The sequence below is a fragment of the Mesoplodon densirostris genome, chromosome 16, assembly GCF_025265405.1.
Source record: "Mesoplodon densirostris isolate mMesDen1 chromosome 16, mMesDen1 primary haplotype, whole genome shotgun sequence".
Classification (NCBI taxonomy): domain Eukaryota; kingdom Metazoa; phylum Chordata; class Mammalia; order Artiodactyla; family Ziphiidae; genus Mesoplodon; species Mesoplodon densirostris.
In genome coordinates this window covers 87556375-87573997 of record NC_082676.1, presented here as the reverse complement: position 1 = coordinate 87573997, position 17623 = coordinate 87556375, and the positions used below count along the sequence as shown (strand labels likewise).

At 64.0% G+C, this 17623-nt stretch overlaps 2 protein-coding genes across 4 annotated transcripts; both read right to left on the bottom strand.

The window, feature by feature from the left end:
* Positions 1-768: 768 nt before the first annotated feature.
* Positions 769-7438, bottom strand: TMEM184A (transmembrane protein 184A). Its single transcript, XM_060078007.1, has 8 exons — positions 7265-7438; positions 4540-4705; positions 3947-4037; positions 3761-3836; positions 3563-3654; positions 2656-2825; positions 1986-2183; positions 769-1183 (listed from the first exon to the last, which is right to left on the bottom strand). Exons 1-8 carry the CDS (start codon positions 7436-7438, stop codon positions 924-926), a joined length of 1227 nt encoding a protein of 408 aa, XP_059933990.1. The 3' UTR covers positions 769-923.
* An 8130-nt stretch (positions 7439-15568) lies between these two features.
* PSMG3 (proteasome assembly chaperone 3) lies at positions 15569-17488 on the bottom strand. 3 transcript variants are annotated; one of them, XM_060078010.1, is made up of 3 exons: positions 17463-17488; positions 16608-16845; positions 15569-16055 (listed from the first exon to the last, which is right to left on the bottom strand). In XM_060078010.1, exons 2-3 carry the CDS (start codon positions 16821-16823, stop codon positions 15903-15905), a joined length of 369 nt encoding a protein of 122 aa, XP_059933993.1. In that variant the 5' UTR covers positions 16824-16845; positions 17463-17488; the 3' UTR covers positions 15569-15902. The 3 variants fall into 3 exon arrangements, with proteins under 3 accessions (XP_059933993.1, XP_059933992.1, XP_059933991.1); XM_060078009.1 differs by lacking the exon at positions 17463-17488 and adding an exon at positions 17356-17444; XM_060078008.1 differs by lacking the exon at positions 17463-17488 and adding an exon at positions 17151-17333.
* Positions 17489-17623: the final 135 nt, after the last annotated feature.

Below are 17623 nucleotides of genomic sequence, written 5' to 3'. Positions count from 1 at the left end.
GACGGACCAAGGCTCACAACCCGCTGCCGCCCCCTCCCCACGCAGGGCCCCCCCGATGTCCAGGGCCCACCCTCACTCCCCCTGTCCTGTTCCGCCTCCTGGGTCCCAGGCTCCCGGGCACCAGCCCCCTCCTCGGGCGGGGCTGGCATGGGGCCTTGGACTGGGGAAGCCGAGGCTCCGGACCGCACAGACGTGCTCATGGCGGGACAGGTCATCTCGGCTCTAGTCCGAGCTCGTTGCCTGCCTGCTCTGAGCTGCTACTGTGGCCCGCAGCCCCAGAGTGGACGGGGACCCTCCCCGCTGCACCCAGCCTTCGCACGATGGGTCTCATCTGTCCGCCTCACTGTGGTCCCTTCATTAGAGCACTGACCCTGCAGGAACACAGGCCACTAGAGTCACTAGAAAACCCAGGCTGTTTATGCATAAATAAATGCAGTTCACCAGGAAACCGGAGCCCTCCACCGGTGGCCCCAGCCCCTCCCAGACTCCCAGCAGCCACACCCACCCTTCCTCCACGGGGCCACCCCGCCTCCTGCACTCAGTGTGGAGCCCTCCTGCCTGTAAGGCCCGCAGCTCCAGGCTGCCCAGCCCCGCCCAGGAGCTGTCCATCCAGGGAGGCCACCTGAGCCGATGGCCAGGTGAGCCCGGCAGGTCCCTGGGCTTGTCAGGTAGGCTCAGGTGCCCTCTTCTGAGGCCGAGGGCCCACCAGGCGATGGTGTGGCCCCAGGGCGCCTGACAGGGCTACCAAGCGACCCACTCCACTGGCCAGAGGTGGGATGGGCAGTGGGCTCCACGGGCCTAGCAGGAAGTTCCCAGGAGAGGCCTGACCTTTGGCAAGACGGTCGGTGGGTGAGGGTCCCTGTCCTTTCCCAGCGGCCTGGACCACTGACCCCAGCCAGGCGGCCGCTGACCCCGGGGCCCCTCTACAGCTCCTCCGTGGGGATCAGCATCCTCTTCTCCATGTTGCGGCTCTTCCTGCCCCTGCCGGAGCCACCACCCATGCCAGGGTGGGTGCTGGGCAAGGAGTCCCTGCCCTCGCCAGGTCCCTGGGCCTCGTGTGTGGCCTGCTGCATGTACTGCTGGTAGGCGGGTGAGAAGTTGTGGATGGCGTCCTGCACGATGTCCTGCGGGCTCACGGTCTCCTTGAGGCCGCTGGAGATGCTCTGCATGGGCGCCGTGGGGGCTGGTGACAGGCAGCGGGTGGGCTGTGGTGCTCCCTGTGCCCCATCGTCTGCCCCCGTGCACCCGGACCCCGGGACCTGACCCTGCTCCCCACCAACCTCGGGGCTGCCCGGGGCCGGGGCTCCTGCATCTCCAGGCCCTGGCTTCGGCCAGCAGAGGGTGACTCCTAGGACCCCAGAATCCCAGCCCAACTTCTCCACCCCAGCCCAGCACTGGGGCTGTCCCAGCCCAGACCCTCTGCCAGGGGTGGCAGAGAGAGACCGCCGTGAGCTGGCCCCCATCTCCTCTCCGCCCTGGTGTGAACCCTTCACACCCTCGGCCACTCCAGGCTGACCGGTCCAGGCTCAGGCCACCCCTACCCAAATGGGCCATTCTTTAGGGACACCAGCACCAGCCAGCCCTTGGCCTCTCTGGTCAGGCTGGTCCAGGCACCTGCGTATGGTTGCCGGGGCCCCCAGGCTCAGGCGCTGCGCCAACCCCCTATCACTGAGGGACCCTGGGGGCCCAAGCATCAGGTCCAGCCCATCTCACTCAGAGTTCAGCCCGCCTGCCTGCCGGCCTGCCTGGTCTCTTCCCCTGGACCACGTGCAGGTGAGGCACCTGTCTGGAGCTTGGGTCCTCCGTGGGGCCATCTCCCTGCCCATCAAGTCGACATTCCCAGGGCCCGTGGGCAAGACGGGGGACAGAGACATGGTGCTGGGGGGCCCGGGGAGGGGGTGCTGCTCAGGCCCACCCTGTGATGGTCCGGGTGCACCACAGCCACCTTCCCCACCCCCGCCCGGGGCTGGCGGGGCCCCGAATACCTGGCGAGCGCTCTTTCTTCTCCGAGTACACCTGGCAGGTGAAGGCGTAGCGCAGGGCGATGGAGGCAAAGAGCATCTCGATGCAGATGATGAGGTTCTGGTAGCCAGCGGCCACCGTGCCGGCCCCCACCCTGCTCCCGTCGATGACCTGGGCCTCAGGGATGAGCCCACACCTCTCCAGGATGGCCAGCAGCATCCCTGGGGGATGGGGATGGCCACTCAGGTGCCTGCCCCGGACAGGAGGCTGGACTGCAGCCAACCCCAGCCAAGACTCCCCCTGAGGCCGGCCTCCTGGGCTTGGCGGGGGTCTGCAGGGTCTGAGGTCCAGAGGGGCTGGGAGCCTCCAAAGCCGGGGCCTTGGCACAGCGGACATCCAAGAACTCCCCGAGCGCCTGTCCTGACCTCCCCCTGGCCCCACCCCTCACCGTCCCCTGAGAAGTGGGGTCTGGCAGTGCCCAGATCCTGGCCCAGGGCCCGCTGAGGACAGGTCTCCACCGTCCCCCTCATGGCCTCTCCCCAACACATTGGGCCAGACCTGCCGAGTGGGGAGCCCACCATCTCCCCCATGCCAGGGGCTTGATGGCCTCCCGCTGAGAGGGCCGCCTGCTGACCCGGCTACAGCTGGGGCATCTCTCTGGGCTCCAGCCCCTGCCTCAGGAGCCCCACCCACCCTGCCAGAAAGAGAGGAAGATGACGGCCTTGATGGTGAGGAACTTGAGGACAGGCTCAAAGGGCTGCAGGAGCTCCCTGGTGGCGAAGTAGAAAAGGCACAGGGCGTAGAGGGCCAGGCTCACGGAGGCGTTGTAGACGAGGGTGACGTAGAGGTGACCGCTGTGGATGCTGGGGCCAGAGCCGGGGCCGGCGGTGAGGGTGGGCCCGCGCCCCCGTGCCCTTCTCACCCTGCCAGCTGTGCCATTGGCCTGGGCCCCCAGCCTGGGCACCGGCAGTGGCTCAGACCTGGACCCTCCCTCCAGGGCCTGCAGATGGCACCCTAGGGGAGCGGCAGAGTCTCCGGACCTGCCCGCTTCCAGGCAGGGGCCCTGCGGCCTCTCCCCTCTCTACCCTCCCAGGCACGGGAACAGCCCCCTACGTCGTGGACCCACAATCGTGCATGGGTGCTTCGTGTGCATGTCAACAGTATGAGCATGTGCACATGCTCATTGCGTGTTCCCATGTGAGAGCACTTGTGTCTGCACATGTGTGTGTGAGGGTGCGTGCGCGTGCGCACACGTGAGGATTTCACGTGGACCCAGGACCAGGGCACAGGCCAGCGCAGAGCTTGGCTCTCTGGGCCTGAGCGCCCTTAAATCCATGCTCGCCCACCAGTGGCCCTGCTGTGGGGTAGCGCTGAGGAAGGAGCCCATCGCTGCCTGGGCCGCGAAGCCCTGGAGTCCCCAGGGCACATGTGTGACAAGGGTCTGTTTGCCATGGCCTTGCCCCCAGCCCTTTCCCAGGAGGAGGAGGGGGAGGGGGTTTGGCCCCTGCTGAGCCCTCTGCTGAGCCCTGCCTACCTCCCCTGTGCCCCCCAGGCCGGGCCCGCCCACCCCCTCCCTGCCCACGCGCCAGCCTGGCCTCACTTGAAGTCCCCGTCGTGGTATTTGCCGAACGCCTGCAGGATGATGGTGACCAAGGCCATGATGGGCTTCACAATGCAGAACTGCAGTGTGGCCTGCGGGTGGGGGAGGAGAGTGAGGGGACAGGGGAGGGGCCGAGGGGCCCCCAGCACACTGGGCGGTGAGGGGCGGTCGGGGTGGCTGGGAAGGGCCGGGACTCACCTGCTTGCAGAAGCGCAGAAACCCGATGGAGTAGGACATGCCCCGAAGGCAGCAGGTGCCGTAGAAGCAGCTGGGCCTGGGGTGAGGGAGCCCCTGAGGTGTGTTCCTGGAGGACACACCCCCAGACTGGCCTGGCTGCCCACCCTGGGTGTAGGGGTGCCTGGCGGGCTCTGGGGAGAAGCTCACCGGATGGGTTTTCCCCGAATCTCAGCCATGATGGCACTCTCGCCCCCCAGGTACTGGAAACAGAGGCTCAGGAAGCTGTAAATGACAAAGGCTGCAGAGCAGGGGAGTCGGCAGTGAGCCTGGGCGGTCCACGAGCGCACCCAGCCTGCACGAAGGCTCCCTGACCGCTCAGAACTCCTTGGCGCCCATTTCCCGGAAGACAGCTGGGGTTCAGCTCACGCAGCAGGACCACTCCTCACGGGGGCTCGCGGCTGGGTTCTGGGACCAGGTGCCATCCCTGGTGGGGGTGGGGCCTGCAGCAGTCACGGCAGCTCTGATGCCCCCCACCCCATCTAGGGCCTGTTCCCCACCCAGGCTCTGGGCAGGCCCAGCTGCAGTCTCGCCCCCAGCTTGGGAGCCTGAGAGTCTTGTATCGTTAGCACCACTAATCCCGACTGTCCTGCAGGGGCCTCGCTAAGCCAGACTCAGGCCTGGAGGGTGGGGTGCCCCGGGGCAGGCGGGGGGAGTGCGGGCTCCTGGGAGCCCCTCACTCGGCTCCCCCTGCCAGCCCAGCCTGGGGCCGCTCTGGGCCCCGGGGAGCTAGCTGTGCTCACCTTCGTAGCAATCCCTCACGGAGTCAAAGTAGACATAGTGCTGGCGGCCCCCCAGGAGGAGGAGGCTGAGCCAGGAGTCGACGGCGTAGACGGGGACGATGAAGAGCAGGCGGATGATGTAGCGCTGCTCGCTGGGCACGGTGTAGGAGCGCAGGTGCAGGTAGATCTGGGCGGGCGGAGCAAGGCAGGCCTGGGGGACGTGGCCCCCCGCCACCCAAGCGGGAGGAAGCAGAGCGAACCTCCCTGGGCCCTGCCCTTAGCGGACACTCTGCACTGGGAACATGCATTCACTCACGTGCCCATTCATTCGTTCATTCATTCAACGAGAATTTCCCCAGGGGCAGGGGGATGGGCGGCAGTCACGGCCCCCTCGTGGGCATGACTGGTCTGGAGAGCAGTTTGGCATTTTGACATGGAGGCATTAAAAGGGCTGATACCCTTTGACCCTTCTAGGCATTTATCCCATGGAACAGATTTGCGTTCCAGGACGTTCATCGTGGGGACACACATGAGACTGAGCACGGCGGCGGGGCCCGTGGCCGAGACGCAGCCGCGCACAGGGCTGCCCTGCAGCCCTGAGGCGCTCCGACAGAACGCAACCAGTCACAGCAGGATGGCAAACCGAGCGGGACCCAGGTGAGTGAAAAAGCAGGGTGAAAATGAAGGGAAAGACATCCCTGGACAAAACGAAAAGATGGGTGGTTCTCATGTTCATCTGTATACCTTCCTAGATGGTCCACATTTTCTACGAGGACAAAAAAATAAACAGTGACGGGGTCTTTGGAAGGAAGAGGCCCCAGGGAGCCAGCCAAACAGGTAGCTGGCTGTAGTCCCAAGCAACTCTGGGAGGCTTCCCGGAAGAGGTGTCATGAGGGGCGGTGGAGAGAGGGCAGGCAGAGGGCAGGCTGCGTGCAGAGACTCAGCTTCTAGGGCCCAGCACGGGGAGTGGCGGGGGCAGCCTGGCGTCAGAGTCAGGCTCCTTATCAGCCACTCCCTCCCCGGCTGGTGCGGCAGGCGGGCACGGCCTGACCAGCTATCGGGAGGTGGACTTCTGCTCCTGGGCTGGCACTGCCTGGCTGAGGGCCTTGGCAGCCGCCGTTCTCTCTGTCCTTGGTTCCCCGTCTTTAAAGTGAGGGTCCAGACTCTCTGTCCTATTGGGCTCTGAATGGGTGCGGAGGGTGGGACTCCTCCATGGGAGTGCGGGTGGGGGCGGGGAGGAGGGTGGGGCCTGGGAAGTGCCACCCACGGGGTCTCCATCAGCCCTGTCCAGGCCGTGGGGCCCCAGCACGCTGGGCTCCAAACACACGTGCCCAGCTGGCACCCAGAATTACAAAAGGTCAGGGCAGGAGACAGAGGACAAAGCCAAGGCCCAGACTGTGGCTGGAACTGGCCTGGACCCAGGGCGTTGGGTGCCTGTCCCCCTTGCTGCTCTTTGTCCCACAAATCACAGCCGACACCAGACCTAAAGCCATTCTGCCACCAAGGAGGAAGGCATGGCTTCCCTGCAGATGCAGATACACCACCCCGCTGTCCGGTCTACCTGTCCAGATGCTCCAGGGCAGCTTGGTAAGACTCAGGGCAAATGCTGCCTCCTCCAGGAAGGCCTCCCAGATGGCCCCAACAGGAAGGGACCTCCTCTTCCTGCCGCTCTCAGCTGCACCTGGCCCACTGATACATTTGCCGTGTCCCCCTTATATTTTGGTTATTTGAGGCCACACTTGGACACGCACCACACAGCAGGCAGCTCTCACTGAGAGGGTACCGCCCTGCCTCGGAGGCCTCTGGCCACCTGCTTCCCTGCCAGCCAGTCTCCTGACTGCCCCCGCCCCTGGCTCACCCTGCCAACCCAGTCCCTACGAAAATGCCAGTCAAGTCATGCCAGCAGCTCTGCTCTCAGCTCCCCCCAACGACAGCCTCCCCTGGCTCCCCAGCACCCCCGGGCTGAAGGCCAAACTCCCACAGGATGTTGGAGGCCCCTCCTACAGGTCCAGGGTGCCTCCAGCCCAGGCAGCCCTCTCCCTCCCAGCTCTGCTCGTGTCTCTCTGGCGCAGTCCTGGGCTCCTGAGACCCTCCGTTGCCTGAGATGCTCAGGACCCCACTGCCCAGCCCTGCACTCGGGCACCACCTCCTGTCACCCGCTCCCTGGCTCTTGCTGCCAGGCCTGGCGCCACTACATTGGGGGGCTGCCTGTCTCCCCAGCTCTGGGCCCCTCCAGCCGAGCTCTGACCCTGCTTCCACTCCCGGAGCCTGGTCTCACTCCTTACAGAGCCATGTCCCAGCCTCACCAGCTTTCCCGGGGATGCTGCACCTCTGGAGGGGAAGGACCTTTCTGCTCCTGGCTACGTGAGCCTGGGAAAGACCCCGGCCTCTCCCAGCCTCAGTCTTCTCATCCGTGAAAGGGGACAGTACTGCTGACCTCAGTGAACAGGCTGAGGGGCCGACGAAATGCCCCGGGGGAAGGGCCTGGCGCCCGGCTGGAGCTCTTCCCTCTGCCTGGAAGAGGCCTCCCGCCTTCGGGCCCGGACCTCTCCCTCCCCTGCCCCCTCCCCTGGCCCGACGCTGCCTCCACGAGCCCCTGGGCGCTGCTCCTGTGGCCCGAAGACCTCCGAGGCCTGCACCCAGGCCATCGCTCGTGGACCCACAGCCCCAGTAGGGCCGGCCAGGGCCAGGCTGAGCTGTGTTCACGGAGAGTGGGTCCCAAGGGAGCGCGCAGGGGAGGGCTCACCTGGTGGCCGGTGAGCACCAGGGCGGTCCACACGAAGACGCCCGAGATGCCGCGGGCCAGCGCCGAGGTGAGGAAGAGCTGGGAGGTGCCCTGGGAGCTGTTCCCCACGCCGTCCACCTGCGGCCCGGTTGCCCACACCAGGGGGGCTCCCAGGAGCCCTGAGGCGTTAGGCATCTGCAGAGGCGAGGGAGGACACAGATGGGGGGGGCAGAGGTGCCCAGACGCTGGGAGCAGCCCAGTGCCTGTGGCGGGGGAGAGTGGGGCAGGGGCAGGAGGCTGTGCTGAGCGGGGCCACCCTCCCTCCTGTGGGCGTTCCAGCCCGACCCTCCTGCCCGCTTGCCTGGGCTCTGCGCAGCCGTCTGTGTGCAGGGACCCAGGTCCAAGGCCCGGGCCTGGGTGCCCTCTTCCCCGGGGTCAGCCACCTGGGTGCAGACACCAGCTGCCTGACTGTGTCCTGGGGTGATCGGTCCCCACCTCTGGTGTCCCGGGCTTGTGGGGAGCCTGCTTTTCAGGGGCCAAAGACATCTGAGAAAGTCGGGGAGCCCCTGGTGCCCTGCCTACCAGGGGTGGAGTCCGGGAAGCAGGCCAGACTGGCACAGCCCGCAGCAGCAGACGGGGTGGGGAGGCGCCCTGCACCCACCGGGCCTGCCTGACCGTCTGGCGCCCAGCTTGGCCAGGGCCCCTGGCCACCCCAAGCCCACTTGCTAGCCCTGGGTGCCCTGTTCTTCAGCTGCTCGTAACCCACTGGGGTGCCGGGCGCCTCCCGCCTCCCTCCAGACCTGGTCACAGGGTCCGGCACCTACCTCTCAAGCAGGAAGCTCCTGGGCCAGTCCTGGGAAGCCCGGCCTCCAGGGAAGCCTGGCTGGTCATTTGTGTGGCCACATGGCCCCCACGGGCGGCCCCAGCTGGGGTGGGACCAGGCTACCTTCTGGAGGCTGGGCCAGGCCTGGGGACAGGCGGCCAGCACTCAACTCCCGGGTGGCCCACCGGAGCCTCTGGCTGCAGGGAGGTGCCCAGGCAGAGGGGAGGAGCGGAGGGCTGTTCCCTCCCCCTTTGACACTCTATCCCTCCCCCGGCTGTTTGCTCGAGGCAGCTGGCTCCCAGGAACCTGCCTGCGCCAGGTGCCCTCACCTGCCTGCGCCAGAAGGCCAGGCAGCTGCTGCCCGGGCCTGAGATGGGGGAGGGGTCTGCGGTGGGCCAGGGTGGGCTGTGTGCGTAATGGGTACGGGCTTCCAGTTGGGGTGATGAAAGTTCTGGAAGGAGATAGAGGTGGCAGTTGCATGACATTGAGGGTGTATTAAGTGCCACTTTAAAACGGGTAAATTTATTATGAGAATTTCACCTTGGTTAAAAAGGCCCCCGTCCCCAAGAGGTGCACTGGAGACATTTCTGTTTTTTTCTGCCAGGGGGTGGGGGAAGGGGAGGAGGGGGTGTGGGTGAGTCACAGACAGGCCACTGGGCCTGCCCCGTGGTCAGCCCTGGGCCAGTGGGAAGAGCTCACCCCCCCGGGCTCCTGGAGGCGCCGGCAGGGTGGGGGGCCTCAGCTGTCTGCCACCCTGGGTACGGGGACTAAGTGCCCACATGGTGCCGCCCTTGGTGCCACCCAACCCTCCCTGCGGCCCTGGGTTGTGGGGTCAAGGGGTGGGAGTCGGGGGTTCCCACGTGTCCAGGGTCCCCCAAGGGTACAGGAGGGTCCGGGGGGAGGTTGCCAGCCCCTCGGACACACTGCCCCGTTCCCCCACCCCTCCGCCCACACCGCCCCCCTGGGGAGGCCCTGGCCCGGCTCCCCGCACGGCTGCCTCCGGTGCTGACTCTCCTCCTGCCGTCTCGGATGTCACCTCCTCTCTCTCTTCACCTCTTTAACTTCCAGAGGCGCCTCGGGAACCTCGCGCCTTGCCCAGCCCACGTCTGGGGCACCGCTGTCCCGCGTGGGCTCCCACTTGGCCCAGCAGGGCTGGCCGGTGTGGTCTGGCCCTTCTCCAGCCGACATGCGTTCCTGCGAGCCCCGCGCCCGCCCCCGAGCCCCGTGTGCCTGCGGCGCCCGGACCTGCGGCGCTGTCCGCTCGGCTGCATTTTATAAACCTGGGGCTCCCCCTCCTTCTCTGGCTTCCTGACCAGGTCGCTCCAGGGGCAGGCCCGACACGCAGCCCTTCACCTGCCCCGCTCTCTGGCCACCTGGGCACACGCCCCTCCACCTCGCTGGGCCTCTGCTTTCTCGTCAGCAAAGGTGAGCTTAGGGTCTGCCAGCCCCTGCCTGGGGTACAGCATGAAGGTCCCTGCAATCCCTGGGGACCTGGGACAGCACCCCCTTGCCTTCCCCCAGCCCTAGACCCCAGACCCCGAGCAGGGCCACATGCCAGGCGCGGCCGGGAACCGCAGGGGCCCGGGGTGGGTAAGGCGTGCTTCACCGGCTTAGAGGGCGCGACGGACACGGGTACTGGGTCTGGGGGAGCGAGGGACTCGGCTCCCCGGTCCGGGGAGGGGCCGGGGAGAGGCTGACCCTGCGGCCACCCATGGGGCTCTCTGGCCGAAGGAGGCCCCACCCCTGGCGGCTGCTCTCACAGCCGGCACCCACTCGGGAGAGGCGGCCTGGCCGGCCGGGCCTGATTTCCCTGCCCGGGGCTGGATGCTGACCAAGCCTCTCGCAGGACAGACCTGTTCGCCCAGATGCGGGCTGCCAGCGCCTCTGACCGCTGTTTACTGTGACCAGGTGACTGGGCCCTGCACAGCTCCCGGCCCAGCTGTGGGGTGGCCGAGGAGCCTCAGGCAGTCACAGGCTTCAACGCCCCCCTCCCGACACCCGCCCTTCACCCCAGGGACCTAGTGCCTCAGTGTGGCACCGAACCTCCTTCCAGGCTCCCCCGCTGTGCCAGCCCCCCTTCTAGGCCAGCCTGCCATTTCCGGTGGCACACGGCTCTCTCCCACGGGGGACAGGCTCTCCCCTCCCACCTTCCCTCAGCCAGGCCCTTCCAGCTCTGAGCTGCCCGCTCTGGGCTGGCAGAGACGGGGCTGGAGGACAGGGTGGTGGGAGGTGTCCTGACACGCCCCCTTCCCCAGGCCGGCCCACCAGGGAGTGGCAGATGGGATTTGGCCCTGGGCTTTGGTGGCGGCCCACACAATGGCCACTGACTCAGCTAATGCCACCACAGCCTGGGCTGGGGTGACTGCAGAGGCCCCCAGCACACCCCTGTAGCCTGTGGGTGATGAGCCCCGGCCGGGCCACCCACCAGCCTGGGGACCCTGCAGCCACTCCTCCCCTTTCTCTGGGCCTCGGGGGCCGGGAGGCTGAGGGTCCTTCCAGCTCTAGTTTGGGGGCAATTTGGGAAGCTGTGCCTCCCCGTGTCCAAGGTGCTGGCCCCTCTGGGCAGGGCACTGGGCACCAAAGCCGGGCAGGAACAGGACCCTGGGTCCAACACGAGGGCTGGGACCCTGGCCTGGCCTCTCACCGTGTCTGTGACTTAGGGCCAACTGTGGACCTCTCTGAGCGTCAGTTTCCGCGGGTGATGGACGGCTGTGTGCAGCAGGTCAGCCCTGGTAAGAGCGGGGACTCGGGAGGCTTTGCCCACTCCTCCCACAGGCTGCTGGTGCTGGGGGCTGGGCGTGGCGTCCCGCCAGCCTCGGGCACATGGGTGGTCTTCCTCTACTTCTGGGCTGCCGGGCCGACCAGCCCTGCCCTGCAGCCCAGCGGAACCCACATGGGGCCTCGGAGGCTTTCCCTCTTCACCCCGTAGGCCTCCCGTCCTCTGTCCTGCCCATGCCAGGCCGAGCCCCTCCCCAGGCCTGTTGCCTCGGTCCCCAGGGAGAGCCTGTGACTGCCCAGGGCCTGTCTGTACCTGCCCGCTGCCCCAGCCCTGGGGGGCACCCTTCTGTGAGGACCTGGGGCAGAGGTGCCGACCTGGACCTGGCCCGGCTGGGCTGGTCTGAGACCCTTTTTGGTCACCAGGTGGCATCCTGGGGTCTGGCAGGGGGCACGGCCTCTGGGGTAGAGATGGGGTGGGGACGGAGCAGCTATGAGTCTCAGAATTTCAGGGTGTGGGCGCTTCTTTCCAGGGGTGCACAGGGCCCCAGGCTGGACACCACACCTCTCTTGTGGCTGCGCATGCACACACACACACACGTGTACACACAGGCATACACATGCACAGCTCACCTCCCTGGTGGCTCCCTCGGCCATCTGGCCAGGCCCCTGGGGCAGGTGTGTCGCAGGTCTCCAGGCCTGAGGGGGCAACCAGGGTTGTCCGGCCCTGCCGCCGGGCCTCCAGGTCTCTGCCGTCCCTCCTCACAGCAGCCTGGGTCACTCTGGTACGATTGCTACTGGCAAAGCACTGGCCTTGCCCCAGACCCAGAAAACCCCTCCCTGCCGCCCCCACCACCCGCCCTGCCAGGCCGGCCCTACCTGCCCAGGTAGCCCAGCCACACCCACTGCCATGCCCTGCCCAGATTTGGGACCAGCCGTCCCTCCCACCCACCGTCCAGCTGGCTGTCGAGTCTCCAACATCCAGGCGTGGATCTTGTCTGGACCACTGACCAGGCTCTGGGTGCTTCCTCTCCCTGCCCCATCTGTGTAGGTGGGGGGTTCCCACGCCCGCTTCAGAGGTGCAACGAGGGTTAAACAGGGTGATGCAGCATCCGCCGCGCACGGAGCTGGGATGCCCACCCCCAACCCCGCCCCATTCACGCCGCTCCGTTTTCCTTTCTCTGGTCCCTTCGCCCCTTGATGCCCCACATCGGGGAGCACCCTCCTGCCCGTTCGCTCCCCCACCTCCCCCGTGCTCCGGCACCCCCCCGCCACCGTCTTCCCACAGTCCTTCTGGAATTTACGAGTCCCCACACAAGACCGGCGTTGCCCTCTGCTTCCGGCTGTGATTAACGAAACCTCGACGACAATGCCTCTGCCTGCTCTAAATTCGTTCTGATCCATCAGGCCATCACTCTCGTCAGCTACCCGGCACCCGCTCCTGACGTCCGATTTCATTCCAAGGCGCTAAACAAAGCAGCCTACGCCAGTTTATCCAGCTGGGCCCCGCGATCACTGCCTTATTCCGCAGGTTATTTGCCATAATTGGTTCGGGTGGATCCAGGGCTCTGTCAAACCCTGGATAAGCTGCTCAGACTGGTAACCATGGACGGCCGCCCTCCTGGCCTCTCTTGACCGCCAAGGGTACCCACTGGCCCTTGACTCTGAACTGTAGCCACAGGCCCATGTCCACTTAGGAAAAGGGAGCTAGAGGGAGGGGAACTTGGGGTTCTGTACTTGTAGCTCAGCAGGACACCGTGTCGGACGAATCATACCGCGTTGGTCCAAGGGCATGGCCTTGAAAAAGGGAAACTCATCCAGCAGTCCATGCCGCAGGGGCTGGCAAATCAGCCCCACGTTCATTATTTACATTTGGCCATAAATTCCTGGAAGTTGTAATTACAGTTTGATCGCTGGGTAAGCACCATATGCAGCCTTTCCATCTAAAGGAATAACCATTTCCACAAAGCCGACAGCTCTGCCTGTGGAGACTGAGGTTGTATAGACCTCTTTACTGGAGACTGTATCTCTCCTCCGGAATTATAGCAGCTGGGAGCAGGGCAACGTGGAAAGCAAAGGGCCAAATGCCTCTTCATACGAGTCACACGTCTTGACTTATAAGGCAGAGCAGAGCAGTGAGGCACTAGCTTCGATGACGGAAGCCTTTGGTCTCAGCCTGTATTCTTTAATAGCTACCAGACAGCCTCGGGCAGCTGTGGATAAGTGCCACTCGGGAAGGCGCTGGGGACCCTGCTTTCAATTATACGTCAGTTGCCCCACCATGTTCTGGGCGGGCAACTGTGGGTCTGTGCCAATGACAGGGGCTCAGGTGTGTTTACATCCTGGGGTCACCACTGGTCACCTGGGGGTCTGAGCGACCCGCCCTGTCCTGCTAAGCCTCAATTTTCTCCCCTGCCTACCTGCCTCTTAAGGGCAGTCATAAGGACTCAGATGGTGTGTGCACTGCCAGGGCCTGGCTCGCGGGAGGCCCCCACACGGAGGCTGAATCAGAGCCAGGCAGAAGCACGGAGGCAAGTCTGCCTTCAGTGTGGACAAGGCGGTTGGCCCACTCCTTAGAGAGAAAGGGGTCCAAAAATGAGTGTCAGTGAGGGCCCGGGTGACGGGTGACCAGCGTGGACTCCAGGCTCTCTGCCCACTTGAAATCCCAGCCCTGCTGCTCGGTGGCAGCCACGCCTCAGTCTCCTCATCTGACATGTAGATGAGAGCAGTGGCCTCACGGGGTCATCGTGAGGATTAAACACGTTACCACGACTGCATGAAGGGCTGACCTCAGACCTCACCAATAGGCAGCGTGGGCCAGTCCTGTCGTTGTGCACTTACGGGCCAAATCAGAAAACTAGAGCTGCAAATCTGAACTTAGCCCCAAGTTGGAGCCTGACCCACGGTTCAGGTTCCCCGCTGGTCAAGCGAGAGAAGCATGTTTCCACAAACACATCGGATTGTTAGATGAGGGGCGTGCATAATCACAGGCTGATTCTGAGTGAGGAGGCTCCTGCCCAGTTGGGCTCCAGTGTCATCGGACGGTGCCCTGCCCTTCCCCCGGCCCAGGCGCCGGTTCTCCAGGGGCTGCCTGCCCCCCGGACCTGCTGACGCCCCACACATCTCCTTTACTCCACAGTGCCTGTGTCCCCACACCTGCCATGAACTGTGTCACCTTTGGGGTCCTCACACGTGGATGGACAGGGCCTTCCCTTCTTCTCCAGTTGGTCAGCTGCTTTCTGGACTTTAAAACTAGTGTCCGTCCAGGCCCTCCCAGTGCAGACACCAGGTGGGATCTTCTCAGGAGAAAGACTGGACTGATAGCAAGCAGGGAGGGAGGTGCAAGGCTGTGGAGACGTCACACCGCAGTCCCTGAGCCAGATTTGGCCACCAAGGAGCCCTGTGTCTCCCGGGGGGGTCTGCCTGTTTTCCCTGGTCGGGGGTCGGGTCCTGGGCCCCTCAGGCTCCTCCCACAGGAGCCTGCAAGGTGCCGAGCCTGCTCGAGCATCAGTACCCCCTCTGGGAAGTCTGGCGGATCCCCACGTGTGACTCCCTGGCCCTTCTGACGCTGAGGTCACCTCGTCATCCCGTGAGCCTGGTGTGCACCTGTGGGTTTACCCGACTGTCCCCAGAGGGGACGTGAGCTCTGCAGGCTGATGGTTCCCCCCTGGGAGTCTGCTGAAGGAATGAGCCCTTGAATACAGCTTTCCTCCGTCCCAACTTCAACAAACTCACTACGTTCTTTTCAAGTTGGACCAGCAGTGCAGCCCCTCCCATCACCTGTTCTCAGCAGGGGTTTCTAAAATCAGACTCAGGATTCCAGAGGCTTTTGGTTCCAAGAAAACCAAATTAAAACATCCCTTTCTAATCTCATCAACACTCGGATCCACCCCCGGTGTTCCCCGGAAGGGCATCCTGGCTGCCCACTCCGTTTCAGGATCCCAGTTGGTCTCTGCTTCCAGACCCCGGCTCTCACCTCAACTCTCCTGCTGCCCCTATTTTCTCACGAGACTAAGAGTCAAACGGCACAAAGATTTATCTGTCTGGTCTCTAGTACGATCAGTGACTCAGGTCACCACACCTGGAGGGATGAGGGAGCCAGGTGGTCCCAGGCCTGGGGACCTACAGGCCGTCTTCTGCGGCAGACGCCGTCCTGAAGCCAAGCCTCGCCTCGCGCTTCCACCAACCCTTGGGATATCTCCAAAGGGCAAACCCAGCCTGACCTGAAAGCCTTCAGTGGCTCCTCGCAGAGCTCAGGATCAAGTCCCAAGGGCTCAGCACACACAGGCCTTGGCCACCTGTCCCCAGCCCTCAGGCTTCACGTTCAGCTGGCCCCCAACAGCCTACAATCTGTGCTTCTCCCGCCTCCTGGCCTTTGCTATAAACACCCTCCTCCAGCGTCAGGATCCCCTCACTACAGAGCCTTCCCTGGGCAGCGGGGCGCCGCCTGGTCTGCCCCATGCGGGCCCTCCCCGGCTGACCCTGTGCCCGTGGGGTGATGCACGTCTGCCCCCAGCCTTCAAGGACGTGGCTCCGGAGGGTAGGGTACCAGCACACAGTGAGACCTCAAGCAGTGTTTGTGGAACAGAAGGCTCAGAGAAGTCACGGGAAGAGGGTCAGGATGAGGGTGCCAGCAAAGCCGGCTCCTGGGAGCCGTCCCACCGTGTGAACCTCAGGCCGAGTTTTTACCGAACAGGTTTTCTTCCCCGCTATGGTTCACTAGTGAACATACACTGTGTGCCTCAAGTTTGGCAGCATTGTTAAGAAGGACAGTGAAGTCTTTTGGGATACGCATTTATTTTTCATAAAAAAAATATTCCCCAACAATTCATCTGCACACTGAGGGCCATGACTCGTTCCGTCAACTCTCAAACATGTGCAACTGTGTGGACCCAGGGAGGACCGCTCACAACGCCCCAGGACACATTCCACGTCTTCCCTCCACAGGTGATGTCAGCCCCCAAACCAAAGTCGGCCCGAGACGTGCATGTTTCTTCCAGCTTCAAGGACCAACACCAGATAAAGGCACCCCTTCTGACTGAGGGAGGGTCTTCAAATCCTTGAGAGGGTGTCTGAGTTGCCATGTGGCCCTGCTGGACAGCAGGGGTGGTTACTCCGCGGTCACCACACCTGGCACGTCCGGATCTCCTCTTTCAAGGCCGTCACCCCCTCCATGCTCTTGTCCTTCACGGCCAGGGCGAGGAGGACTGCTCTGTTTCCAGCTTCCTGAGACACAAACGCCACCAGATTCTTTGCGAAGACGTGGATGAGGGGCTGGCGAAGGCAAGGAGAGACCACTTTAACTGCAAGAAACCTGTTTTCTTAATGCCTTCACTGAGTACCCGAGGGACCCAGAAGGGCTTCCCACACCACCATTAAAGCACCACCTGTTAAGTCCAGCGTGACAGTGATTCAGATTCAATGAGACTCTCCAGACACTCCAGTCATAAACACACTGCTAAGGAGCATCATTAGATTTGTCTCCTCAGTGCTTTCTGGCTCCTGCCTCTTCCAGCCATCTTTACTCTGGAAGGACCCATGTGGGTCTGCAGAGGGAAACCCTGTCAAATGTCACAGGTGATCTTTCCTGAGTGGAGTAGGCACTCATCACCATAACGTGCTATGACAGGGTCAAAATGAGGGGAGGCCTACATTACAGAATCAACTCGTCCGGGAGCAGCAGCCACCAAGGGCAGGTGGATGCCCTCAAGTGCACGGAGGCTGCGGAAAATGCTGTCTTGGGCTGGAGGCGGGTCTCGCCTACCAGATGCTCCACATCCATACAGACAAGTTACAGGCACGGGGAGCCCTTCCCAACCACTTTACCTCGTCCTGCCCGAGAAGGACTTTAGTGTTCAGCACGGGCTTGCCAACGTCACTGGTCACATTGCTGGGTTCCAGGGAGACCAGGGTACCCATCTTCCCGAACTGGGTCACCACCACCAGGATGTGAGTGCTGAAGGCTGTACAGACCACCTGGGTGGGGACCCCACACACCACTGCAGTCTTCTCTTTCGATATCACCAATGGCTTACCTTCCATAGCTGGGACTGCTCGATGGCACCTTCAGTTTACGTTAAAAAGATAGAAAAAAAAAGAGTCAATCGATAAATGGCAGGTAGCCTTGAGGCTCCAAGAATAAGCATTATTGGGCATTAAAACAGAAACACAAGAAGGCCCATTCAAAAGCCTGTGCCTGTTCATCCATACAGGCTTCATTCGCCCGGAACTTTCTGGATCCCTTGACTAGACACATACGTATATACAGACAGGCGGGATGTCAAAATACACTTTCGCCTCTGGAGGCAGGTGAGAACTCCCCTCCCCCACGCGTCGCCCCCCGCCGTCCTGCATCACTGTGACCCCCACCGCATCCCAACGGCTCTCATTTGAGTCTTGGGGGCCTCAGTCGTGCCATCGCGCGGGGGTGGGGGGGAAGTAAGCGCCGCAGGTGCAGAAACCCGGCGGAGCGGGTGGCGGCGCCCGCGTCGCCCCTCTAGTCCGCCCACTGAGGTTTCGTTTTCTGCGTTTGGGGAAACCATTGGTCCCACGGGAGAAGCAGCACCCCCCCCACCAAGGCGGAGGGCAGAGGGTGGCTGGAGCCGCCCGGGGGCCGTGGGGACGCCCACCCCCTCCGCCCCCGTCCGGCCCTGCCGGATCCCCAGCAGCCCCGCCGCCCACCATGCTGCCCAAGCTCACCGCGCCGCGCCCGGAAGTGACGCACGTGGGCAATGCGGGCCCGCCTCCCGACAAACCCCGCCCTTCGAGCCGCAGGCCTGCGCGCTCGCTCCGCCCCCCGGAAGTGCAGCCTCCAGGGCTTCCGGTCCCGCCGGCGGCTTCCG